General features: G+C 41.3%; 1 protein-coding gene across 6 annotated transcripts in view; it reads right to left on the reverse strand.

The window, feature by feature from the left end:
• Positions 1-18,009, reverse strand: part of CFAP91 (cilia and flagella associated protein 91) — a 34,632-nt gene that overhangs the window by 5,207 nt on the left and 11,416 nt on the right. For 3 of the 6 annotated variants that reach the window (XR_012588204.1, XM_074593818.1, XM_074593786.1), the window contains 5 exons: positions 11,939-12,055; positions 8,802-8,873; positions 7,099-7,248; positions 3,807-4,028; positions 2,375-2,523 (listed from right to left, as the gene is read on the reverse strand). Coding sequence is in view for 4 of the 6 variants with exons in the window: in XM_074593818.1 (XP_074449919.1) it covers positions 2,375-2,523; positions 3,807-4,028; positions 7,099-7,248; positions 8,802-8,873; positions 11,939-12,055 (710 nt within the window). In the remaining 2 variants the exon portion in view is untranslated. The remainder of the gene's footprint in view (positions 1-2,374; positions 2,524-3,806; positions 4,029-7,098; positions 7,249-8,801; positions 8,874-11,938; positions 12,056-18,009) is intronic. The other 3 variants (XR_012588209.1, XM_074593796.1, XM_074593810.1) reach the window with 1 other exon arrangement.

An 18,009-nucleotide genomic window follows, 5' to 3' on the forward strand; every position in this document is an offset into this window, starting at 1 on the left:
TTTGGGTGTGGCCGTCAAGCCAGTTCTTTATCCACTGAATTGTCAGTCCATCAAAGCCGTATTTTATCAGCTTGAGACCAGGATGTCATGCGGGACAGTGTCAAAGGCTTTGTTCAGGTCCAGGTAAATGATGTCAGTTGCTCTCCCCTTGTCTATTGATGTTGTGACCTTCTCATAGAAGGCCACCAGGTTTGTCAGGCACAATTTGCCCTTGGTGAAGCCGTGTTGATTGTACCCAATCACCTCTTCGTTATTCTTCTGCCTCAGCAGTGCCTCCAGGAGGATCTGCTCTATAATCTTACCAGGCACAGAGGTGAGACTGACTGGCCTGTAGTTCCCTGGTTCCTCCTTCTTTCCCTTTTAGAAAATGGGGATTATGTTTCCCCTTTCCAGTCAGTGGGGACTTCACCAGACTGCCATGACTTTTGGAATATAATAGACAGCAGTTTAGCAACCTCATCTGCCAGTTCCTTCAGTACCCGTGGGTGTACCCCATCAGGTCCCATGGACTTGTTCACTTTCAGGTTCATCAGATGGTCACAAACCTAGTCTTCCCTTACGATGGGCAGTTCTGTCCAACCCCTGCCATTTTCTTCTGTGACTTCGGGAGTGTGGCTGGAGCCCTTGCCAGTGAAGACTGAGGAAAAGAAGTCGTTGAGAATCTCGGCCTTCTCCATATCACTTGTCACCAGCTCCCCAGTTTCCTTTCTGAGGGGGCCCACACCCTCCCTAGTCTTCTTCTTACCGTTAATGTACCTATAGAAATTCTTGCTGTTTCCCTTGATCTCCTTGGCTAGATTTAATTCTAACTGAGCTTTAGCTTTTCTCACCAGGTCTCTTGCTGTTCGGACAGCTTCCTTATATGCCCCCCATTCTAGCTGTCCTTTCTTCCACTCCTTATAAAGTTTCTTTTTGTGTGACAGTGCGTCCAGGAGCTCCCTGTTCATCCAGGCAGGTCTCATAGCATTCTTTCCTGCCTTCCTCTTTGTCGGTATAGCTTGCTCCTGGACACGGAGAAGGTGATCCTTGAATACTGACCAGCTGTCCTGGGCCCCCCTTCCCTCTAGAGCTTTTTCCCACGGCACTTTGGCCAGCAGATCCCTGAAGCAATCAAAGTCTCCGTGCTTAAAGTCCAGGGTCGTAAGCTTGGAATATATCCTCCTAGATGCCCTGAGGATCTTAAATTCTATTGCTATCAATCACCTCTGCAAACACAAGACTCCCTTGTAAATATTCTCACTGTTTTTAAGGGAGTGTATTGTCAAGGCAGCAATTGTAGCTGTGTCTCTTTTTATCCTACAAACAGGTGACAGCATGACTATTCCCCTTTGCACTGTGTTGCCAATTGCCAATGTGTTCAATACTGCATTGGAAAGTAATATTTCCAGGGAGAAGATCACCCTAGACTCCTTAGCCTTGAAGGTATTTAGAAGCCTAGTTCTCACTGATGACAAACTGAGTTAGACACGCAGATGCCCCTGAAGATTTGTGTCTTTGTCAGTTTAGTCTTTGGCCCATTGCTGAGTTTGCTAAATTCTTCCCTTTTGTGACTCTGCATTTGGCTGGTCCCCATGCTCTTTTCCATGCCAGTGTTTGGTGGGTTCCCAATTGGCCCTGGGGCTGCATGCATTATCTACGCTTCATTCTCCCCAAGGATTTCAACATTCTGGTTGTATTCATCTAGTTACAAAATATACAGCTGCTGTACCATAGGAGAGTCACTGTGTCATTGGGATTTTTATGGCTCAATTCCAAAAAAAGAGCATAGAAACTGAACTGGAGGTTTGGCAGGTCCTAAAAAGTATTCACTGCTGATGCCCCAGCCAAACACAAGACTGTGGTGTTCTCAACAACTTACTCTACTCAAAGTGCCTTGTCAGGCAGCCATCAATATGACTGACCCCCATGAAAATTGGCAAATTTTTAAAGAACAGCCACCCCAGAATGAAAGGCTTCTGTATAGCTTTATCTTTTAGCATCTCTTTCAAATGGATTTTCTGTAGTAGTGTAAATAAATGAAAAGACCAGTATGAATGGGTATTGCTTTAGGCAGTTCCCAGATTCACTTAAAGTTCAGTCACAGCATCACATTGGCATGGAGAAGTCTAAAAAGGGTAATTCACAGATCCCACAAGTGATTTGCAAAGGGACTCTGGCACATGCTGTATAGAAATAAGGCTCTGATGGGTTTATATGAGTGTACCAGGTAGTAACAGTGTGGTTCCCATACAGCAGTCACACTAAGGAAGTGATCATGAACAGTATTGCTCTGCCCTTCCCATGTCTTCAATCATACACGTAACCACAGATGCAGATGGTCAGGTAGGTTCTAAACTGCTGTAAACAGCCTCTAATGTGCCATTTAATAACGTACCGACTTTCCATTTCGTAAGCAATGTCATTGATTTCTACAGCCATTCTCTGAATCTCTTCCCTGGCTTGTTCTTCAGCTGTGTTCTCCATGCTACTCAGGATGATGTCTTCCAAGTAGGAGTCAATAGTGCTCTGGTGCATTTTCACCACCTGGAAGAAAACACCAAGATGCTGTTCCCCTGCCTATTGCTCTACCATGAGCATGGTGGAAGCAGATTTCCAAAGAAGCATTAACAACAGATTTTCACCAGATTCTTAATTTCAGGCAGGCCAGCCTGAAATTTGATTTCAGATGTGCTTTCTGGGAAGAATAACGTGTAAAAAATTATTTTCTAATAATTCTTTCTGAGAACTAATTGAACAGAAACAAGTGCAGGAAAGAACCAGTAGTGGAACAAAAACTTAGCCGCAGATCCAATTGTGCTACAGCAGGTTAGTTCTGTGAATGCAATGGCAGTTGCTTCCTCAGTTCTCATGGTCCCCTGAGCAACAACTGCCAAATAGTAATCATCAGTATTGACTTCAGTAAATTAATCAGCTTTTTTCATTCAAGCAAATCCCAAAGGATAAGGTTCCATCAAGCCAGTCAAAGTAACATGAATAAAACCAAGATCAAATTATTGGTTTCCTTGTAATGGTTGTAGAGCAGAGATTCTAGAAATGGGTGTTATCCTTTTGCTAGTCTGCAGGGCATAAGCTTATGGCACTTTGACCCTCCTTGCCTCCCACTCAGAGATGCAGAAAAGATAAAAGGAGAAGCTAAAATAAAAATAAACATGATGCCAGACTCTCTTGGTATTAACCTCCCACAAAGTTTGAAAATTATTGGTTTAGTCAATTAGGCTCCCACTCGTTCTTTCAACTGGGAGAAATATGCTTCATGCAGTCAGGAGCTAGGGAATAGGTATAGGACTATAGAATGGTTATGGAATATGGTAATTCAGGACTTTTGTTTCTGGATTTCAAGGTTATGTTATCCATTATCATTACTTCAAAGCAATTTTTGTACCTCTTGTTATTTGCAGTCCACTTCTAGGGGGCAAAATCTTTCCAAAACCTTGCTTAATGGCACCCTTCCTGGGAGAGCAACTAATAGTTTTGCTGGACAGACCAAGTGCTGACAAAACATTACTCCTAAAGATGATCTAGGTACATCTGTTCTCCACAGGTGTTTGTTGTGGAAATTTAGAAACCTACATCCGTTCATGATATTCCTAGCAGGACTGTCTGTAGGGGTATTCAGATCATCCTTAGTTGTATGGGCATGACTCTTTTAGGAAGGAATCACCTTGTCTTCACTAGGCCTTCCCCCTCAATTTCAAAACTAGCCATCGACAAAGTCAAAGTTGAAGCACCTCCCTTCCATCTAGACCTTCCCACAAGGAGGCTATTCCTACAAACCATCCACAGTCCCACTAGTCTCCCTCTCTTGCCTGTTTGAAAATCTCATCTTCTTCCTGACGCCATCTCTCTTCCACCTGACGCTGTCCGCTCTCCTCTGCTTCCCGCATCCGCCTCTGCCTCTCAGCCAGCATGACAAAAGCATGGATCTTCCGTTCTTCTTGCAGCCTCACTAGCTCTTTGGACAGGAAATCAAGCATGTTCGCCAGTACCCTTCCTTCTTCCTTGGCCAAATGGTTTTCCACTGATGACAGCTTTAAAAAACAAAAATGCAAAGAATTATATTACAAACCCCAGGAATGTCGTTCAAAGTCCCAGGACTACCACAGGCATGTGGAACAGCTCTGCAAGATCCACTCATTCTTCTTGGTTTACATGCACTGGCCTGTATTCTGCATAATGTAATGTTCCTGTATATAGGCTCTGATGGCATAAAGAGGCTAAAAGATGGCAAAACTAGTCAGGGTGGGAATAGTCCCGATACTGTCACACTAGGACAAGCAGCCCCTATACTCGGGTGGGTGGGAGGAGATAAAGCACTAGACACGCTGTATTCCAGTTATTATGAACTGTTTTTGTGGCTGTGAGTATAACTAGAATAATTGCTGAGGCCATCTGCTTGTTACTGGGGAATGCTCCACTGCCCAGACCAAGAAAGGGGAGTATAAAAGTGATGATGAAATTACTTCAGCTGCATACTCTCCATCTTCCTGTGCTAAGCTTAGCTACACCGGAACAGAAAAATAGCATCAAAATTTGCAAATGAAGTTTCTTTCTAGCATTTGGAAAGTAACCCCTCAATCTTTACGAGTAGGAAGCTTGAGTAAAGGTTTAGGAAACTGTGCAATTCTCAATACAGACATATTTCTGTCCTCTCCTATGGATACAAAATATTTGTTACAGTTCAAAGCCACCTCAGTGAAATGGTATGTCTTTGGCTGGCCATTCATGATGCGATCAAAGTGATTCAGCTTGCTGAGATAATACAGCAACGATGAGTCCCTACAGTTTTAGGTATTGTGTTCTTACCTAAAACTGTACAAATTACTAACTTCTAACAAATTCAAATCAACAGTAATTATATTGAGTTTGCAGAAGTGCAAACGAGACCTCAAAATTCCAGGTAATAGAAAATGAGGAAGTCAGCGACAGAGCCGAGACTAGATTCCAGGTGTCCAGTGTTACTGTGCCATTCACTCCTTGTTTGAAGCACATTATGTTTTATGGGTTGGGTATGTGTGACTGCACTTTGGAAAGGGACAAGATCTAAGGTAAGTTCATTATCTCCAGTAGGGACTAAGAAGCCACAGTCCTTGGCAGGAGGGAATGTCTGGAACTGGCTGGGATACTGTGGTGGAATAAATAGGCAATAACAGAGTAGACCTGAATGTAAAACTCAAAATGGAGCTGAAATATCCCAGACAATTAGTAATAAATCAGTTTTCTTATACTGCTGTGCCATTTGCTCATGCAGTGTTTCAAAGAAAGTGAGATTGTCAGTGTTGCACACATCCAGAGGTAATAGTGGTTAGCCCATGGGTGTTTCAGATGGAGGACAGCAGTGCAGTAACTGCACCAGCCCCCAGGGACGGATAACATCGAATTAACATGTTGCTTCCTCTTTGTTGCTCCATGTGCTGTGTCTAAAACTAGTATGAAATGGAGGGAAACAAGCAAGCAACGCTCTTGGCTTAGACTTTCATTATATACGAGGTTGGAAATTTTCAACCACCCATCTTTGGCCATTTTATCTCGAGCTTCTGTCCTCTTTCTGCAGGAAGCATGTCTTGAAAAAATGCCTCATTTTATACTGGAAAGGTCAAAAACATGAAAAAAAATTGTGACCACCAAAACCTAAAGAACTGTGAGTCATCAGTGACTTTCTAAAATAGCCACACACATAGAAAACTCCTGCACATGCATTCCAGAATGTTTAAAGTCCACAATGTTTGAAGACCTGAGCCTTGTACTGTGTGCATTCAGAGACATAGTAAAAAAAATTGCTAGAGTAGAGGAGGCAGATACCAGCAGAGGGGGATAGTGGCTCTCCCAAAAGGAAATTCTGGGATCAGAGGTCAGCATCTTTACCATTTGCCCTCTCTCCTTCTCTCTGAATGGCATTATGGTGTCTGAACTGCTGTCTCCTTCGCTCTCACCTGGGATTCCAGAAGAGAAGGAGCATTTCAAGTTCCTAATGCCTAAGGCTTTTATATTTCTCTTAACTCCTCAGTAGAAAAATTCTATATTCCTGTGTTCCACACCTGGGCTCCCTTTGTATGAGGGAGCATCTGGAAATTATAAACAGTAAAACACAGTTACTCAGTTCATTTTTTACTGAGATCTGAGGGGAAATTTTGTTGCTGCCCACCCAGCAGGAAGCAGTGGTCTGGCTTCCTCTCCACCAGGCCAGCTGGCCAGTGGATGCTGTTATCATAATCTGGAACCTGCAGAATTGCCTCACAGCTGGTCACTGAAAAAACAGGAGAGCAGTAAAAAATATACGAAAATCTGCAGGAATGGGGGAGATTCTGTATATCTGAAATGCAGACAAAATTTCTTTATGATCCATTTTAGACCAGCATGTGCTATTTGATTCACTTTGCTCTGGAAGGTTGTGTCCCTGCAAAGAAATAGGATGGGAATTTGCATCTCCAGCTCTCACTAGATCCTTGGCAGACTATAGAGACCAAAATTTCTCTGCTCTCCATAACAGTGGCAACTACAACAACGTGAAACCATTGCTACGGTCCTAGAAGTCTCGAGCCCAGCAAGATTTACAAAGTAAGTCTGCTTTGGCTTTTTTTGTGATGCTTTATGCCTGAGGAGGAGCCTGAGAAAGTGCCAAGCCAGAAAAGGAACAGGAAAATGACAGTGCAGTAGCACACATTCAGTAAAACATCTGACAGATGTGAGTGACAAGCACGTATTGTGATGTCAGGTCACAGCACTAGTCAAATGGATTGAAACGTGGGAAAACTGAGGTTCATCTGACAGTGCAGTTTGTTCAAAGCCCTGTAAATATAAATAAGTGCTCTGTCTGCAAACAAAGCAAGTGCAGCCTGGGTAGCAGCTGCGGGAAGGGCGCCTCAGTCTGTTTCTGAGATTCCCCAGAGTCCCCACAGCAGTGAAAGCAATTTTAGCCCCTCAGGCATTCAATGCTTGGCCTGTGCTAGGAGAGCATTTTTGTTACTTGGGATGCTTTCTGTGCTGTGGACAATAGAAAACATAAAGAAATTAAATGAGAGAGTATTGGTGGTCCTGCAAGAGCAGAGTGCCTGGTCAAGACAGTGTCATGAATCAGCCTTCCCATCTATACAGTCAAACCTTGTGCATTTGCAAGTCGTGCTGTTGCTCTAGGGCCAGTGTCATTTGCTCCTCTGCCTTCAAAAGCAGCTGTCTGTCCTCCTGGAGTGTGAGAGTGGTGGTGTGCAGCTCTCGAATCAGTTCCAGCCGCTTCTCCTTCCCTTCAAACATCTTTAAAATAAAGTTAAACAACCAAGCATATTAAATGGAGAATATAGATCAACATGTTTTGCCAGCAGAGCACACCTTTTTTCTCCATGTTGCAGGGTCAGCTCTTTCCAAGACCTAGTAACAAATTTGTGGCCACATTTGGGCAAACACTATTGCTTTCAGGTAAATCTTACCTAAACCCTCCTGCATAGAAGATGAAAGTTGAAACCTTCTGCTGTGGAGTATAGATGATCCCTTGCTACTTTATTATAAAATAATTTATTTTCTTCATTCTGTTTGGCCTCACCCAGAACTCAAACCACAGGAATGTGGAACAGCAACACCAATGTCAAGTGAAAAGGGCAATAGCCTTCTGGATATCTTGTTATATCAACCTCAATGTCAAAGCTTCCCAGTGTGAGCAGTGCCCCTTTTCCTCAGTCCAGGGTTAGATGTCTCCTGTTTCAACATCTACTGTTCTCTGACCTTTGTTTTTAGCGAGTCCGGCAACAGCTCAAAGCAATAAATTGGTGGGGAGATTGCTGAAACTGCTGCTGTCCCTATTATCGGGTTATGTGGCCCAGCCCTTCCCTGACACTGTCTTATTATTTTCATTCCCCCTGTCTTCCAACAGGACGTCCAACAGCCACAAAGGATCACTCAACCCTACTCACATCATTCTCCAACTGAGTCATATATTTCTGATCTAGTAGTAGCTGGAAGAAGATTCCTAAAATGATGGGACATTTCACGATGTGAAAGTCAACAGTCTTGCAATGGCAGAATCCTTCTCACAGATGACCACAGAACTGGAGAAGGCTTGGGAAGACTATTCCACCTCAAGCCACTTTCACAGTACTGCATTGTTTGCTAAAGCTCAGGTCACGGTCCCATATGGGAACACTTCACAAACATTAGTTAGTGCAAGAGAGAATATCAATTATATTCTCAGCAGGCATGAAAACAAAACCTTCTGGATGGGTCTGATCAAAAGTGATAGACCTGCTTAATATAAAGCCCACGAGGCATGGTTACTCAATTAATTTTTACCTAGACCCATTTCCGCTCCACTGAAAGCAGAATGATGGGTCCTGCACTTGCTGGAAAGCATGGTGGTATGCTTGAGCTGCTCCTCATCTAAGGTTCAGCTCACCATCACAGGAAACTGGAAAGATGGTATGAAATACAAGCTGCCCTGCTGGGATGTGGGAGGTTTCCTGTTCCTGGGATCTTGGCATAATCAAGGCAAAATGTACTCATGGTTCAGAGCTAGTCTAGAATTTTCCATTTGAGTAATCCTGCTAGAAAGCATCTAAATATACAGCTGGGTGTAGGGGATGTCAGGAACGGGGAGACACTCACAGACATGTGTAGGAACCTAGAAGTTTCTGTAAGAAATTTGGGCTGGAGAGCAAAGATTTCAGCCTTGAAGGACTCCAGATAACATACAGGAGGATATGCTCCAGGAGCCTCATTACCCTAGATTAGTGCTGTGGAAGAAAGATTGCAAACACACTTTCAATCATTCCCACCATCATTCTGAAGGGAGACATAAACAAAGAGACACTGGATACCATGTTCTGAATAGCCCTGCCTCGGATCAACTTCTGCAGACAGATCACTGCCAGTTCCGTTTCCTCTTCGTCCTGCCAAAACACAACAAATATCCACAAAATAATTAATTATTTCTTTGGAGACTGACATTTCTATAGATTATCCGTCTAACTATTGAAAAGTCTAACTCATATCCAGCTTTTTCTCAATTGTTTCTGAACATTCTTCTAATTTCTAGGGAAAGGAAGGTGAGTCGGAATAATTCACACTTCCATGTTTTACAAGAGATGGGGGAGAACGGCTGTATAATTAGATTCTAGTTGAGATTTTAGAGGGTCTTTAGAGACGAGTACCTAATGATAAGGAGATGTTGATAGAGAAAATTACTGTATGCATTAGAAGTACTATTTGTAGCTTGACTGAATCTAAGTTTGCAAAATGAGCATCAGCTACACTAATTTAACAGGTCAAGACACTAAGGGGATAGAATTATTATTGAAGGAGATGCAAGAGAGCTGGTAAGCATAACTAAAGGGACTAAATTAAAAGGCAACACATAAAATTTTTCTTTTGATATTTATTCCAGTGGTGACCTTTATCAGACTAACTCAGTAAATTCAAGACTCAGAAAGTGATAGTTTGGAAGTAAAATTAATTACATTATATTGTGATTTGTCTCTTTGAGAACTTTACTGGCCTAGCATTGTGTGACTGATACCAACTTGGAAGAATGATGGAGCATAATGGAAAAGGGGACATGACCGTAGGAGGAAAAAAAATTTAAAAAGCCTTATTTTAAATGAAGGAAGCACAACTGGCAGCATTTTTTCTTGCTGAGAGGTCTTCTAGTCTGGAGTTGACAGTAGCAGAAGGAAAAATCCCATTGGGTGCCTGAGAAAGATAAAAAGCAACCTAAAAATTGCAATGAAGCTTTTTTAATAAAGAGCCTGTGAGGTCTGCATTGAAATGCGGTATTTTAGAAGTGCCAGAAAAACAGAGAAGAGTGTGGGATGAGAGATGTGGTGTGGGCTTAAATCTCAGTATCTGTTTTTTCCTAGGTGTTGAAGATTAAGTTTTCCAAACGCAAAAGGAAGCTTTCCCACCTTCCACGCCACCGCCCAGGAGAAGCAAAGCAGAACTAGCCAAAGGACTGCCTTATGATTTGGTATGTTCTTTTTTCTGGAAAGAATGGATGAAGTTCCAGTCCAGTCAGAGAGCTAAACTGTAGCTTATCACCTGGCTACAGTGTGCCCTTCAGAACAGAGTTTTGGAAATGGAGATGGCACGTATACTGGACAGATAAGCCAAACTTCTTGGTTTCATGTAAACTAAGATTTGGCTTAGATTTTTGTGGGTTACATTTTCCTGTATTTCTGTTCTTCAGTGCTGCAAATGATGGCTTAGCAAGGGTAATCATCAACTTCTCCATCTGCCTGCTACAGACCAGCAGGAAAGAATGAGGCAAGATGGAAAGCTTATCATGCCCTGCAGGAAAAAAAAAAAAAAAAGGAATTAAGGATATAGAAGGATCCAGGAGCAGGCTGAAAACTAGAGGGGGCTGGGAAAAAGTGATAAACCAGTGAAGGAATTCAGAGGCGCTCTGGGAGCTTGTTGTGACCAATAAGTTTGTAAGAAATTACTAGGGGAGAGGAGCTGAGGAGGCATGCAGTAGTGCCTCCATTGTCTCCACTTTCTTTTATATGCCTTGTGGTCAATGCCACCTGCCTGTCACTCTGGCATGCTTTCCTTTTGAGATCCTCAACTCTAGCGGGAAGAGGCTGGTGCACTTAGCAGTGGGTACTTGTATCTGTATGGCAGGAAGAGAAGCATTAGCAACAGAGAAGAGCTTTGCTTTCAGTGCTCCTTCCAGCCAGCTGGTAGGAGAAACCTAACATGGATTCTGCAAGGCAAGAGATGTTAGTGCTGCTCTTCAGTGGCTGAAGTGTCCTGATTTTACAGATGGAGCTTCACGGGAGAGCTCCAGTCTCTTATGCGTTCACATATAAAGATACTTGAAAATAAAACAAATGTTGACAGAATTCATTTAGGTGGTATTCTATTATATTGGAACTCTTAAAAAAACTATAGTCTGTGAACACGCTCAAGAATGACTACAACTGGGGCATAAATCTTTCTGATTTCTTTCCATGTTACCTGGAAGTACTTAAAAATTGCTAAACTGATAAATCTAAATAGCGTTAATCTACCACTGCAATACAATATCTAATACCCAAGAGTTAGTAAAGCTGTGGAAAGCTCTACCCAAGGAGATACTCTTGTTTCAGTCATCTTAAAATAGACTGTATAAAACATAGGACATCATACTGCACAAAGAAAGACAGCATGGATGTTCTAGTAAGTCTTTCTCTCTCTCACTTTCATGGTTGTGTGACTTTCTTAAATTCACAAGTTTAAATGGTAATTGCATCTGATTCTTACTACATCATGAAAATGGTGTTAATAAGCAGACAAAGTGATCCACTGGGGCAACCACCTCTTAAGCATGTCACTTTAAGAAAGGAAAAGAATTTGCAGCCTTGCCTAAAAAGTTGTTTTTTCCTACAGCATATCACATCCCCCATGACACATCATTATTGCTATTTCACTCTCTCCAGACGAATCATTTTCTGTGAACTGGAGCATGCTCATCAAAGACTGCATCCTGCATGATGACAAGAGCTTCACTCCAGCAAATTAATGAAGGGCATGCTCAGTGCTAAGCACCCGAAGTCTCACTGACTTCAATGGGACTAAACTTAATTGCTCTGCTGGATTACGATAGTGTTGTCAGATCAAAAGGTTGCAAGACTAATAATAATAATAGTAATAATAATCATCATCATCATCTGCCTTTTTGTTCCCCAAGAAAAAGGGAGTAACATGTATACTAATTTATGTCTTTATAAAATAAAGTTTAGTTAAGGACTTGGCCAACAGATACTGTAAAAGATTTTCAATTCTTCAGCTGCTAGTATCTTTACAGAATAGAGAGAGAGATTAAGAGAGTCTTAAGAAATAGTGATGGCTATTTCTAACATGGATACACACAAAAAAGATAAAGCTCACTTCTTTTCTTCTCTGGGCATTCCTTTAACAACCATGTAGTAAACAATCAGGGATCAACAGGAAAAAAAAGTTCTAAACCCAGCCCACTTACAATTGATGGTTTTTCCAGGATTGGAGTGGGTGGCCGAGGAACAGGCTTTTCTACTTTTTCAAGAAAACGGAGGGGCCTCTTTGGCTCCTTGACTTTATTCTTCTTTTCCAGTAGTGCCTGGAATAGACATACAATTTGATGAGATCTGGGCTAGTGTTAAAGAAGAGTCTGGGAAGGCCCTCCCGCAGAGTTGCAAGGTTCAGATTGGACCACCTTGCTTTCTAAACTGCTTCCCAGAGAGAAGTCCAGGTGAGGCTGGATCCAATCTTAGCCTCTGACTGGGAAGAAGAGTTCAGAAAGTTAGGTTCTGTCACAGAGTTGGTTTAATACAGCTCGAGCTGGCTGCTTCCAAGAAGAGCCACATAAGCTGTTCGTGCACCTGTTCACGCAAAAGTGCATGTCTTTTGTCCAATCAAACTGTTCAATGCTTACGTGTCCTCTTCAGTGACTGGAGTTTTGGTGCAGGCGCTTTTACCTCCTTACACAGTTTCATGATCTTTGTCCCATCTGCACCTGGCTCTCATCCGTCTTCTGCTGCCTCCAGGAAGAATGGTCCCTTTCTTCATTTCCAAAAATTATAGTTCCCTTTCCTTTGATCATACAAGACTTCTAGCCATTCTTCTTGGACTAAAAAGGAGTTCAGCCTAAGTTCACTATGTTGCTAGGTTACAGCTTGCGACCTAAGGAAGGCTTCACCAATCTAGCTACTTATGCTAAGCAAAACTTCAGTTTCCAACAGCTAGACAGAAAAACACTATAAGGCCAGTCCTCTAGATGCTGACTGTTGCTGAGCACACTGACTACAGGGAGCTGAAAGTATTTTGCACTTTGCAGGCTTGTGGCTTCTATTTCCTACCGCACTGAAAAACTGAATATGGTCAGTAGATTAGACTACTGGTTGGTCAGAAGACATTGATGGGAACTTCAAAATCATGTGTAAGATGGAAGCTGGAGCTATTTTACTATATTTACAAGTAGGAGTAATTTTACTATATTTGTAAATAAGCCATCAGCAATTAAATAGGATGAGTCACCTAAAATTAATCTAAAATTGGTGTGAACTTAACCTCTAATATAACACATTCTAAAGTAAAAGCATGTTTCAGATTTATTTATTTTTTTAATTTTAAAATAGGAATCTCATTGAAACAATTAAACAGTGACCCATATGCAAGCAGAGGCAGGTGTTTGTGTTACTATCCTTACGCAATGACAAAAACATTAATTGTTTTCCTGTAAGAGAGAGGTAAGATTCTTTCAAAACATGAAAAATGGGTAGGGATATCACAATTTAATTACAGTTTACATATCCTTACAGAATGGTTATAACTCTTTGCCTTTACCTATAGGCATAATGCTTGTTACTGTGGGCTAGAAATGTTATGTGGGCAGGACATTTTATGAAAAGGGGTCACTTGAAGAGCGTATTGTCACTGTTCTTTGGCCCTTCCTCAGTGAAACTTCTTTGTGCGATATGCTGTTACTGTGCAGGGTTGAACTGAATGACCCAGGACCCCTTTCTTGCAAAATATGTTTTGAAACTCTTCTCTGCCCATCTGCAACAGCCCAGCAGCCCACTGGCCTACAGCAACTGCACAAATGGACTAAGGGCGAAAGGGAAACTAACTTGCCTGATAACTTCCTTCTACCAAGAAAATCCACAAGCCCATTAAGAGTAGCTTTTATCTTTCTCATAGCGGTTTGGTGGCAGATGCCAAACCTTGTCAGGCAAAGCAGGCTAGGAGTGGGAATGCACCACGGCCTCAACTCTTTCAAGACATTTTCAAACTATTTAGAGAGCCGAAGTCCTGCCAACTTCCCATCGCAAGCTACTTAGAACAAGATATTCAGATAACCATTTCAACTGTACAGCAACGCTTGCCTACTGTAGGACATCACACTTTGACTCACAAAGAAAAGGGAAGAGAGTATGTACATTTAAAGCACCTTCCAAATTATAATCCTACTACTGAATCTACAGTCTTTATTACTGAAAGAACAGACATATTCCAGCAAGGAAAAATGTGCCTTTTTCTTTTCTCACTTGCTCTCTTTCAAATGTTCAAATACAGTATTTCACTAGTGAGGGAAACCAAAGAAAAACTTAAGAAAAAAATCCCATGCTGAATTTCTCTCTCCAGTAACAGGAAACTGACGGCACTTGCACAGAATGTAATTCTGAAATTAATGAAGTTTTGAAACTCCAGTGGTCATTGTACAAAACTCTTCTTGCATATTGGATCCAATCTTTCAGGCCAGGATAATTAATTGCTCCAGAAAAGGAAAGAGATTTCTATGTGGAGGGCATAAAATGCTTTATTATTGAAAACTTCTGAAATGGACCGTGTTAATAATGCAAGAATCAAAGCCTATAAACTGCTTATAAGCCACGTGAAATGGTTATAGCTCAAAAATATTGAGAGATTTTCTGAACTGTTTCTTGTATTTGATGACCTTAGAGCTCTCTGGCTTGAAGATTATAACAGTGCTTGCTATGATTTATAAGGTGTTCTGCACGATGCGGGGGGCGGGGAATTGATAGAAAAAAGCTGCTATAATTGTGATTCTTTTGAAAACAATGGCTCCTATGTTTATTAGTACAATGTTGCATTCATAAGATTTTTTTCTAATAAAACCTTAGCCTCAAAAAATGTTTCTTGCTAGCCAGAATAAAAAAATACAACCAGAATAACAACTTTTAAAGACAGAAAAATCTATGAGCACTTCTGACAAGAGGGAATTCTTATTAATGTAGATTTCAGAAATATTGCAGTTCCCAGAAGTGGTTTTACATTTTCATGTCAGCCCGGTCTAGTGCCTGCTTTGCTATCTTTACTAAATCGAAAATGCTTACTATTTGATTTGTCTAATCTGACGGTTTAAGTTATTTTAACACTTTAATGAAAGAAAAGAAAATACGTTTTTTGCATTAACTGGTTCTACCTAACTTAACAAGTTACCGTTTTTCGAAATCGGGAGACCAGGGCCCAAGAATCGATGTGAAATCCTTTCTTTAAAAAGAAAAAAGTGCTACATTTCTGAACAATGTACTTCAAATGTTACTGCCTGCATATCACACTCTAATTTTTCTGAGATAGACTACCTTACTTTTTTCAGGTAGTAGGTTCAGAGTCATGGTATAATCTGGTTAGACTGGACAGTGAAGGACTACCCCATTCATCTCCTTTTCATTTTCCTGCCAAATGCAGTGAACAGCAAATGGCACCCATGCTTTTGGCCATACACTAGCTTCTTTGCTAGATTCTGATAGAAGCAGAACTCTTGGCAGGATAGTGGCTTGAGAAACAACTCTCCGTTCAAAGAAATCATTCTTTAGATTCCTTCTGTATCTTCTCTGTGATCCTCTCCTTTTCACAAGACACTAGGTATATGTTATTTTCGTGTACAGCACAGAGTATGCAGTCATGTTTCTCTTTCTACCTTTTTACCTGCGAGTGAAGAAGGTGAGATCATCAAGGATGGAATGACTACCTACTTTGCAATGCAGCATGGCTGCTGCACCTTGGTTGATCAAGACTGGCATGAGAGCTCTTAGAGCTTGTCTCAGCATGAGCCAACTAACACTGTGTTGGAGATCTGTTCTTGGTGAAACTGCTTGAACAGGTTTTCCTACGCTCTGAAGTTGGCAGTGATCTTCTCCAGAGACATTCTTGCCCCCCCCCTACTTCTCTACCTCCTTCCAGCAACTGCATAAAGGAAAACAGACGTGATGAGAGTTGCACTTAATGCTGAGGTGAAAGATTCTTTTTCTGACATCATCTTGATCTGGCACTTTGAAACTACCTGACACTTCACCCCTCTTGAGTCACCAGAGGATACAGGGTCAGCCTAAAGTCACACATTGTTCTGCACTGGGATTTCTTCTAGCAGCTCCTCTGTTCCTTGGTGTATTCAGTTACCTAGTTGCATTTCTTTCCTATAGTAATTAGCTGTATCAGTATGCTATCTCCTTAATGCCTTGGATTTTAACAGAAGGCTGTCTATATAATGGCTCGCTCACATTCCTCAGAGCACTGTCATCTGCACTGGCTAAGAACTAGCTTTCCTTGTCCTTTTACAGATATAGCTTAAGATACAGATCGCTGTTTTTACTGTAAAACCTGGGTCACTGCTGTTTCTGCCATGTTCTCGTTTTAGAGAATCACTCAAAGAATACTGAGTGTGCATAATACTCCTGCAAAAGGCTTCAGGATGGTCCTCAAAAAGTCCGCTTCTAAAATCACTTATTTTTGGCTTAATTTCAAAGCTGGAAGAAACTGTTCTTGTTCTCAAGAGGACATGGGTCCTTTTTGTAGTTCCTTGGATAATTGCTTACCCCTTCTTAGAAGCTTTAAACTTAGGAAAACCCTCCATACGGCAAACCAAGAGGAACACAATGAGGAGGACCTGTCCATCTTGCCACTTTCTTGGCCAGAGAAGCAAGCCTTGGGAAATTCCTTTATTAAAATTAAATAACTCTGAATCCAAAATCTAGCATTCCTCCTCTGTTTGCCAGCTCCTTCCACAGATTATCCAGGGAAAATGAAAGAAACTCATTCTAGAGCTAGATCACTGTGTAGTCTCTGAATTTTCTACAGTCTGCTTTATTTCTAGGATTATGGGAGAAAATTTATAGATTAAGTGTGCTAGGACTGCACCAAAAAGAGGCTTTTGAAGAGAAAATTGGTTTAGCTGCTCAGCTATAGAAATAATGCAAAGCAACACAGTGCTCTTCTAAGATGATCCCTAATTGCCTGCTTTAAACCTCTTTCATACTGTGTTGTTGGCACAATTGGGACTGCTTATGCCAAGTGGTCAGACAGCTGTCCTCTCAAGTGCTAAATTCCGGTAACTCAAGCGCTCTGCACCCTTTACTGCCCTGTTCTTGACAGCTCCAGTAGCTTATGAGCTGGACCCATCAGAGAGGCTCTGCTAAGCCAGAACATGCTATAGCCACCAAACGTAAGAAGCAAAAGCCTCTGATGGGAGAAGTGACCAGTAACAGCACCACAGAGCTCAAGCACTAATTAGGGCAGTAATTTCTTGTTGCTCTGAACAGAATGCTTAAATCTAATGGTGGCTGAGGCAGCCTGCGTGTTTCACAGTGTCATTACTTTCTGCTTGTCTGGACCAACTAGTCTCGTGTCTACTTCTGTATATCTAAAAGCAGCAGTTAAATTTTGCGTAGTGGATTTATCGTCTTTGCCTGCAAAGGAAATGCTTTGTGATCCTAAAAGAAAATACATATTGCCTTTTTGTGGTGGGTAAATGAGTATTAGTTATGTTAGCCCCTCAGTTGGTATCAATCAATGTAGAGCAAGTGATCTACATCGGTTTAAGAAAGAAAATATGTAGAATTGTCTGCTTCTGTTCTGCATTCCATCCCCCTTTGGCCACCATTTTTTCTATGAATAGAGACATTATTGTGTGAGCAACCAGCATTAGGGCGTACTTCTCTGTGACTACAGTTTAGACACTCCACTGTAGTCTTTCAAACCATGAGAACTATTTTGAACAAAGGGAATACAATTGCTATAATTGGAATTCAGCTCTGAAAGCTTGGGCTAATGTTCTGCTGCCTATGAGAACCGTGTTATGATCCAGATTATACATAGTCACTACTTGAATTTTATGCAAAAAGCACACAAACTCAAACCCTGCTGTGTCTTCTCTGAAACCATAGTGAATTGATGTCCTTAGTTCTTCAACAATTCATGTAGCAGTCAAGTTTTTCTGTGAAAATTTTCCTTCTGAATAATAATCAGATGCAATGTTTCATCTTTTATAAGATCCAGTGGAATTTAAATTTGAGATAATATGACTGATTTTTCAGAACAAGATTTCAATTTAAAATTCATTAGCACAAAGTTACTGTCTGCATTGAGAGTATGATTAAATTACACTAAAACAAGAAAGCTATATACATAATTTCCAATTATGAAATATTTCTTCACTAAATAAAGCATACGTGAAAGTTGCCAAGCTTTACAAATGAAATTCAATATTTTTCAGAGATACAGCAGCCAGCCAAGAATACGCCTGATTTTAAAAAAGATAACCCTCAACAGCAT

This window comes from Larus michahellis, chromosome 1 (assembly GCF_964199755.1).
Source record: "Larus michahellis chromosome 1, bLarMic1.1, whole genome shotgun sequence".
In the NCBI taxonomy this organism is placed as follows: Eukaryota; Metazoa; Chordata; class Aves; order Charadriiformes; family Laridae; genus Larus; species Larus michahellis.